Consider the following 9,035-nt stretch of genomic DNA (forward strand, 5'->3'; position numbering starts at 1 on the left):
TTGTTCAGTTTCTTTACACAGTGACTGATTGTAAAGTTCTCCTCCTACATACCAAACAGAAGATAAAAATCTGGTTAGTCTAACTGTGATTTTACATGTGGTTACTTGCAAGTGTCAGCTATCCTCCTTGTGGGTGGATTCCTTTCCGGCTCTCTTGGCATTTACATTAGAATACCACAGAACTGCCATGGTGATGAGCCGGCTGGTTTGTAGGAAAACATGAGACTTCCCCTCCCTGAAGAAGCATGTAATGTTTCAATTTAGCTCAAAGTACTCTCAACGGGATCCATTTCCCTTTCTCCTGGAAAAAAAAAATACAAATGGGAATGTTCAAGATGAGATCTTGTGTTTTGGTGTGGAGAGGAGAGGAGAGGAGAGGAGGGAGGGTAAGATTATTATCAGACCAAATGGAGCAGAGCACTTTTCTGGAATTCCTTGTCAGGAGTCTGAGCGAAGCCTGGGCTTGAATGGAGCCCTCTGTTCCCTATTGACTTAAGAAGTTGACAAGTAGGACCCTCTCAATGTGAAGTGGGCTCCATGCGGACAAAGAGAGCCCACACAGGCTGGAAGGAGAGCGATGAGAAGGTGGAGGCAGAGGGGGGCAGACTGTGGCTGCATTCACCAATCTTTACCACTGTGTCTTAAGTTACTGCTCACCAGGAGCGCCTCGCACATATATTAGTGCTTCTTTGTCATAGAGGCTGCTATGGTCATGTGAGCTAGATGAACAGAGGCTCATAATGACCACAAATGAGGGCACTGGGTTTTTTTTGGTGTGGTTTATTTTACGTATGTTATTATTTGGAGGTATATAAACAAAAGTGGATGTATATATGTATATAGCCATATCTTTCAGCTGGCTTTCTCAACTTTAAGCTACCTTTAAACCACTTCCTGAAGTGTGCAGGGCGTACACAGTACACACAGCAAACTAAACATTAAACTTGTTCTCTTTTCATGTAGGCGGACAGTTTGCTCCGAGTAAATGGTGATGTTGAAGGTGATGATGTTCCCACCACACCTGAAAGTCAGGGGAGGGAGTCGCCTCCTCATTTCCAGGCATCTCCATCCAAAATTGAAAACAGCACTGTGGATAATGTTGTAGATGCTCCCTCATCCAAACCCTCGCTCCCTCACAGTACCCACACCTCTTCTAGGGAAGGAAGTCCAGTGTCAACAAAGGCAAAGGACACACAAGATGCTACAGAGGTAGCTTCAGAGGATGTTCAGGAGGTCCAGGAGGTGAGAGTCACTGAGTCAGCACCACCCAGCCGGCCCACCTCACTCCCATCGGTGAGAATTCTGATCTTTTATAGCTATTTACAAAAAGGTTGGAAATAAAATAAAAAAATCCAGTTATTCTCCTTTGTAATCTGCTCCTTGCTTGCTTTAAATCACATTTAGTTGGAACCACATTTAGTTGGAATTGGAATCTTAAAATCTGAAATCCCATGTTTTGTTTGCACTCTTGCACAACATAGGCCTCTTGAGCTGCAGACTTTTACTTTAGCATTCAGATAGAAATCCATCTGTGACCCCTACAGGAGCTGCAGAAGCCGAATGAAAGCTTTGGGAAGACTGGAGGCCAAACAGCAGCTGCAGTTCATCAAAAGCCACCTGCAGGTCTGAGCTGCACGCTGCTATGCTGACACCTTGTGGTTACTTTTACAGCAAACACGTGTTATTGAAATTCATGCAGTACTGGAAGAATTTATGATGAGTAGATTTTAAACTTGTTTTTGATGTGTGCTTTCAGAAGCCAAACAAGAACAGGAAATGACCAAACCATCTAGTGAAGACCTCTCCCATCTTGTCCAGTCTGGGGTTGATATACAGCAAAATCGGCCAGTGACATCCCAGGTGAGAGTGCTGAGTAAACATGACACAAAACTCAAGCCATCAGACCTCCGTCTAGTGTATAATCTTAAATCGCGCCCTGTTTCCAGAAGTCATCACAGAGAACAGAGATGGCATCGAGCTCAGCTCCACCGGGATCATTTGGATCTCACCCGCAAAGGGAAACAAAAGCAGGTATATACACACGTTTAACACTGAGACACGGCTTATTTTCCATGCCTCTTGTTTTCTGAGTTTGATTAGCATATCCTTTTTGGTGCCTGTTTTTCTTTTTGCCTTCCAACATGACACTTTCTGCTTTGCTGCTATGATTTAAAGGGCATTCAAAGGTTTGTGATCACTTTTTTGGCATGAACAAAGCCTCGCCTCACTTTTCATATTTCCTCAAGTATATCCCCTTTTATTTTGCAAAGGAGATGGACATGTAAGCTAATAAGGGCCTAGAGACAACAAAAACATGAATAAATGAAAAAAATGTTATCCTGCAAAATAATAATTTTTTTAAAAACTGCTTTGTCAGGTTTTTTTTCTTTATTTGTCATGATTCTTACATTTTTTAATAATCAAAATAAAATAATTTCTTATGGGGTAAAAACCACAAATTAAAAAAAAAAATGTTTATTTTCTACCAAATCTGGACAGCATTATCTATTTCAAAAAACAGTGTTTTTCCAGCTATCTGTCCAGTAGCACAGGAAGAATGCTCTGATTTGCGCCCACTCCAACTCTTGGTTTTGACATCTGTCTATCCCTAATTGTTTCCTCCTTTCCTTCCCTTTCTTCCCAAACTCCCTCTTTTCTTTCCACCTGCATATTTTTTTTTTATTTCGCTATAGAGCTTGCAAACAGTGTCAGCTCTCCACTGGCAACCAGCAACCCTAAGTTACGCTGGGAGTTCTTCGCTTCGCAAGGTAAACTCCCTCCACTCCTGGCGATCACATTTCCGCCCTTGAGTGCTGGTGCGCAGGGTTTCCCTGCCGTTTCTCCAAGGGTTAGGCCACAGACCCATCTCTCGTTTATTCCATCATTTCCAGCATTTTTGCGAATGATCGCTGATGTTTTCTCTGTTATGAATGTGTTTTGAAGTTTGTCATTTTTAATACTTCTGGCTCATCAGTGTGTTGTTATTGTAAAAGATGTTTTCATCATTTTAGGATGCTTTGGCAGAAGAGCTTTGAATATATATATATATGTATAAGAAGAGGTCACCCTTGACATCGTATTAAAGTTATGATGATTATACAAATTTGTGACCTACTTAACTTTTCGTTTCATGCTTGCCTCAGTGTGCTTCACATTATGGTGCTTTTCCACCAAAAGCTCCAACATCTGGTTTGGATTAGATCGACATTAAAGTTGTGATCAGTCCTAATCAGTACTCAATGTAGTGGCAGAGCCAAAGGGTGGTCAGGGGATAAGCTCATTCTCATAGAACTGTAGTTACAGCCTAAACTGGAACTACTGTTTTTCTAACAGAATTTATTTTAACTGTATCAGTTTTCTCTGCTGCTAAAATACTTAAACGTTAACAGTCTCTCCATCTTTTTTAATCAGTTGAGTTTGATTCAAAAGGCTTATTATTTATGAGTTGTCATGGACTACTTTTACATAGCAGATTACTTTTTCCTGCATGAGCAAAAATAAAATGTAAAAGCAAAAATTTTCCACACCCTGGTCACCCCTGCAAAAACTGACCCATTAAGAGACAAGTGTTCAGTTTGTATTCATCTAAACATAAAGACAAAACCAAACCTTAAGAGGCAAATTATTAACTCATTGATGAGCTCTGTTCTGTTTTTGTGGGCTCGGCTCTGTCTTTGTTTTCTCTCGTTGCCATTTTACTCCTCAGGTTGTGAAACCAACATTTGGCGTGTTGTCATTTTCCTGACTATCAGAGTGATTGAGTTTTATCCTCTGTATCCAAATGTGTTGAATTGGCTTATAAATAGTGTTCCATCTCTCTGCAGAAGAGGCGGAGAAGGATCGACGTGGAAATGTGAGTAAATTCACAAAAACGCTTTTTTTACTGCTTCTCATCTGGCTTATCCTCTCCTGCAGTACCATGGGTACCATTAATTTAGCTTAATGCTAAAAAAGTAAAAAATATTAGGAAAGGGGAAAATACAGAAAATACTACAGGTAAGATTGAAAAAGGTGATTCAGACTTTAGGGAAACATAAAGCAAGACAACCATAAAAATGACTGCATGGAAATCTTTCCATTTAATTGTTCAGCGTCTGTATTGTCATATTTTAGGCCTTTCAGCTAATTATTATAGGTCACACAGAGCTGTTTATGTAGCATGCCAGATGAGGAGGCTGTAGTCGATGGCTGAGACTGCTTTTTTCCTTTTCATTTAAGCTCATCTCTCTCTTTCTCTGTCTCCTCTCTCCTTAGTAGGAATCCTTTGGCTAGCATTGGAGTAGTGCTGTTGTGGTAGACCAACTATTTCTGTGTCCTCCCTTCTCTTCTTCTTCTTTTGTGGTGGATGTGTGTGCACATTGGTGTTGATCTGTGTGTGAATGGGTTGTGGTTGAATGTGAATGTGTGCATGGATATTTGTGTCTGTTGACGTGTGTGTGTGTGTTGGGGTCTATCAGGTGTCAGTTCCGGTGTTACCCCAGGCCAAGCGGGGAGACCGCTGGTCTTGGGACCCGGATGAGGAGCGAAAGCGTCAGGAAAGGTGGCAGCAAGAGCAGGAGCGCATGCTGCAGGTACTCAGTATACCTAAACAGGTGACGCATGGTGCATGAGGCTGCAAAGTTAGGGGTTAAGTTTGTCATAGAGGTCAATGGGCAGTAAAGATGTGTGTTTTAGCAGCAGCCGCATGCACAAACCAGTTCTGTGGAAAGAAATAACAAGTCAGCCTCAGCCCATGATGATTTTAGTGAGACCTCAGATTCATGCTACAAACGGGAGGTGATTTTTTTTTTTTTTCTTTTATTGTTTGTATATTTGTCTTAACTCAGTAATGTAACAGTAGGTGTGGAAAGCAGGACCGATGTTATTTCTGAATTTTGCTGTTAAAGATTATCTGTAATAAACATTTCTGGAAGGTTTTTCACTTTTAAAACATGTTTATCGCAGTAGTTGAGAGTTTTTAGTAACTGCAGACAGGAAAATAAGATAACTACTTAACAAACCCTAAAACTAAATGGGAACCACACCCCTGCACAGCGAGCTTCTCTGTGACAGTCACTGACTTGCTCAGCTTACAGTCAGAAGTATTAACCACATTTCATTGCTGCTCGCAAAGCTTGCCTCCATATTTGTTTTGGATTGAACACATCCTGTAAAGGCAAACACCCCCACCCCACCCCCAGCTACGTCCGTGCACACTTTAACCATTAGGTGGCGATTTTGTGCAGCGGGAGAACCTCCGTTTTGGTTTGATTCCCTCACTGTCTCCATCTCAAGCCACAGACAGAGGCAAGGACTCTGTCCAAAGCTGCTGCTTTTGCTGCTGCCCAGATCACCCTCTCTCTCCTCGAATAATAACAGGTGCATCTCAAGTCTGCACATTTGTCAACTTTTAATGGATTAGCAGTGTTATCTTGAGAAATAAAAGTTGAAACATTGATAAAAACAGATTTCCCTTCTTTCCAGTTGTTGCAGGATGGTTTGAGATGAGATGCGCTCAAATGGATGAATGTCTGGTGCATCAGTGTACTCATTACTCGCCTCCCTGGTTGTGTCTGTGCTGTCTGTGTGCCTCAGTCTCGGTCTATCATCTGTCTTGCTTAAGTTGCCTTGTTTTGATTATCTGATCTATGTTGCCTTCTTTTGGGGTTCCTATGCAAGTCTAAAAAGAATCTTCCCTCTTAGAAAAGTTTGTGGAAAAAAGCACACAAATTCTTTTTTTTTTTTTTTTAATTTGGGGCTTTTTTGGAGAGGGGCATTTATGAACCATACTTCAAACGCAACATAATTTAAGGCAGCTTTTGAAAATTGTGTAGGAACCCACTGCACGAGCGCGCCGGCATGATCTGCTTTTGCTTTTGTCTGCACTGCCTGCTTTTTGTTTCCTTTGTTTGCTTTCTATATCTAACAAGCAAATATCAAATCTGAACAAGTTTTTTTTTGCCATAACAAGGGATAGGAAGCTACCCTTGCATTCACTTATGTCTATAAAACAAGTTTCATATAATTAAAGTGCATAATGAAGGCATTGCACATGGAAATCTGTAGAGTGGACCTATTTTTGCAGCTCTCTCCCTGTGAACAGTTTTTAACTTGGTCCAAGAAAGCAGAGAATTTGTTTGACCTTTTGAAAAGTCTCTCAGAGCTCTTTAGATGCCGGATATGTCCGCGTATCGTTTCTGTTTTCCAACTGCAGACGGTTTAGTCTTCCTCTTTGCTGTGCTGCATGTCATGTGTTGTGTTGCCATGGTAACAGGAGAAGTACCAGCGCGAGCAGGAGAAACTGAAGGAGGAGTGGGAGAAGGCACAAAAGGAGGTGGCAGAGGAGGAAAGGAAGTACCATGAGGAGGTGCGTGGGTGTGTTTTTGCCCACAGCACATGATATTTACCTGGGATGTATTTCTCTGCTTTATGGTCTCGGCTGAATTGTGTATTATGCGCTTGCATTTGAGATTTAAAAGTAGTATTTCTGGCTGCTTAAAGTTCACCTACGCTCTCATTATAACAGGAACGTCGGATACTGGAGGAAACTGTGACACCTCTGACGCCCCGCTCCTCCGCCCTGCCCTCCCCCAGTCTGGGGGAGCTCTCCTCCACCTCAGCTAATCCTCGGGACGCTATCGTCCGTTCACTTGCTGACTGGGAACGTAAACAGGAACTGCTGGAGAGGCAGTCGGTGAATAGTTCATTGATCATACTATACTTTCACTTTAATATGAGCAGTGGCCATTACCCCTATGTGACGTGTTTTGTCATTGCTAAAAATAAGGGCATTTCCATTAACTCCACAAATACTAACATAAGGCCAGAGTAGTTCCCATGAGGCAGATAAGACATGCAGTTCTGTTTACACTAGTTCGCCTCCTCGTTGAGCTGCTGAATTTGGATCACAAACTGTGCAATTTGCAGTTTACAGAATGTTTTGTATATGAATGTGTTTCTGATGCGAAAGAAGAAACCGTTGGATGTGATTCAGATAAATGTGCATTATACTGAGTGAACTGAGGTAATTAGAAGATGACATGCAGGCAGTGTTTTGGTAGTGAAAGACTGCAGGCATCAGCAAACACTAATGCTACCTCGACTGATCGGAGGCAAAGGAGGGATGAGAGAGACCAGGATTTTTCACCACTCTGACTTCTAAACACACCAAAGCTTCTGTGCACAAAGTTACATCATTAAATTTGTAGTTGATAATATGTGGTTATGGACATGCCACAACGACGTACAGGATTTCATTTCATTTTAATAGCATACGATTAGCTGAAAAACAAACTGTGATATTTTATAATGCATACTAATGTAACATCTCAAGAGTATGCAATTTTATTAATCTGTGGAGCTTTCTAAAAAAGAAAAACCATGTTGCCCAGTGTAAAAGTGTGTTATAGTTATTGTAGAACAACAACAGAACCCATCAGCAAAGAAGAATAAGCTAAATCACACAATACTTGCTAGAAGATTAAAGTACTTATTAGATTTCAGCTTTCTAATTGGATTTATTACTTTTAATTGTTTCAAGTTATTTTTGAAAGTCACTTGGGAGGACATCCTGGCTGTTCTGCTAACAGTTTTTGCTGTTTCTTACTGGCCGACACAGAGGAGCAGCACAGAGAGCGTGGATCTGAAACGTAGAGAAAACGATCGGACGAGTGACATCAGCACCGCTGACGAGAGCATGAAAACGGGCAGAAGGTTGGTTTAGGGTCTCAAAGGAGTTGATGTTCCATTTTAGAAGAAAAGCTAAAACGTTGTTCTTTATTTGGCCAAAAGTATGAGGACAATTTTTGTTGTTTGTTTTTCAAATGGACATACAGATGAGTTGAAAGGTTTAGTTTTTATTTGAGAGCCATTTTCATTTTGGATACTTTCAGTAAAACGTAATCAGCTGAGACGAGGACTCCACAGGTTAAAGTTAAATTAATGAGGCCTGTTTTATGCGATGAAACTGAAATCTTGCAGTCTTTGGTTTTGACAGTATTTAGTTTTGTGTATTTATCTGAGTTCTGTGTATTTGTGACAGTAGACCAATCATTTCAACACATTTCTCTCTCATCAGCTCAATGAGTCAGAGCAGCAGTCAGACAGAGAAATTCGGTCACAGCCTACAAAATGGCCAAAAGCTTCCTCAAGTGCCGGCCAAATCATCTCCTTCAGTCAAGAAACAACAAGAACTCCCGGCAGACGGCAGCAAACCCGGCGTTCCTGCAGGAGGACGAAGGTGTGTGAGAGAAAACCGGGCTTCAGTGCAACTTCTGCCACAGTTCCTGAATATTAGTCTGTAACTTTCATTTGTTTTCCTCTTCTAATATATAGATATAAAATATATATAAAAAATCAGAAGTTCTCCCTGGCATATATATCTCCAAATATACCATCTGTTCAATGTGATTCTTTAACATTGTTTTGTTCTTTAGCTTTAAAAATATATATATATTCTTTTTTTTTTTTTAACATTTTGTCCCTGGTGTAAATGCACATTTTAAACAGTCACAATAGGAACCAGCAGGTTTCTAGTTGGGGTAAAACCTTCAGTTGACGTGTTTGGCCAGCAGGTGGCATCTGGTACCTGCATTTTGCTCCATTGTCCACCTGCACTTAAAGCAGCATTATTGCTTACCATGACAGAAGTGTTTTAAACCTTATCACAAGAATCATATACTATTGAAAAACATAATATATTTTAATGGATGAAGTAATGCTGGATCTGCCCAATTATCACTGAGTAGATTTGACTGTTGCTCTGTCTTGGATTGGCTCGTGTCTGACTCTGACAGCCAATAGTGTCGCTGTAACTGTGAGTCATCATCATGTTGCATGTTGCTGTCCATTTCCAGGAGTGGCCCCATTGATAATAACATGGGCTCATCAAAACCCCCCGCAGCATGCCCACCACCTTCTGATACACTGCCTTCAGCACCCAACAGGTATTGCATCACAAACAGCCCACATGGAGGGAAAGGGAGTCTGTGATTCATTTCTGCATTGTCATTGTCTGCTTTGCTGCCTGCATTTCTCCATCCAGCTCATAACATGTA

At 41.1% G+C, this 9,035-nt stretch overlaps 1 protein-coding gene across 3 annotated transcripts in view; it reads left to right on the top strand.

Annotated features, from left to right (window-relative positions):
- LOC115786668 (LIM and calponin homology domains-containing protein 1) overlaps positions 1 to 9,035 on the top strand; it is an 89,875-nt gene that overhangs the window by 73,919 nt on the left and 6,921 nt on the right. For all 3 annotated transcript variants that reach the window (XM_030738977.1, XM_030738980.1, XM_030738981.1), the window contains 11 exons: positions 964 to 1,293; positions 1,545 to 1,623; positions 1,757 to 1,860; positions 1,947 to 2,031; positions 2,694 to 2,768; positions 3,825 to 3,853; positions 6,254 to 6,346; positions 6,506 to 6,673; positions 7,598 to 7,692; positions 8,057 to 8,218; positions 8,835 to 8,924. In XM_030738977.1, coding sequence (XP_030594837.1) covers positions 964 to 1,293; positions 1,545 to 1,623; positions 1,757 to 1,860; positions 1,947 to 2,031; positions 2,694 to 2,768; positions 3,825 to 3,853; positions 6,254 to 6,346; positions 6,506 to 6,673; positions 7,598 to 7,692; positions 8,057 to 8,218; positions 8,835 to 8,924 — 1,310 coding nt within the window. The remainder of the gene's footprint in view (positions 1 to 963; positions 1,294 to 1,544; positions 1,624 to 1,756; positions 1,861 to 1,946; positions 2,032 to 2,693; positions 2,769 to 3,824; positions 3,854 to 6,253; positions 6,347 to 6,505; positions 6,674 to 7,597; positions 7,693 to 8,056; positions 8,219 to 8,834; positions 8,925 to 9,035) is intronic.

This window comes from Archocentrus centrarchus, chromosome 10 (assembly GCF_007364275.1).
Source record: "Archocentrus centrarchus isolate MPI-CPG fArcCen1 chromosome 10, fArcCen1, whole genome shotgun sequence".
Classification (NCBI taxonomy): Eukaryota; Metazoa; Chordata; class Actinopteri; order Cichliformes; family Cichlidae; genus Archocentrus; species Archocentrus centrarchus.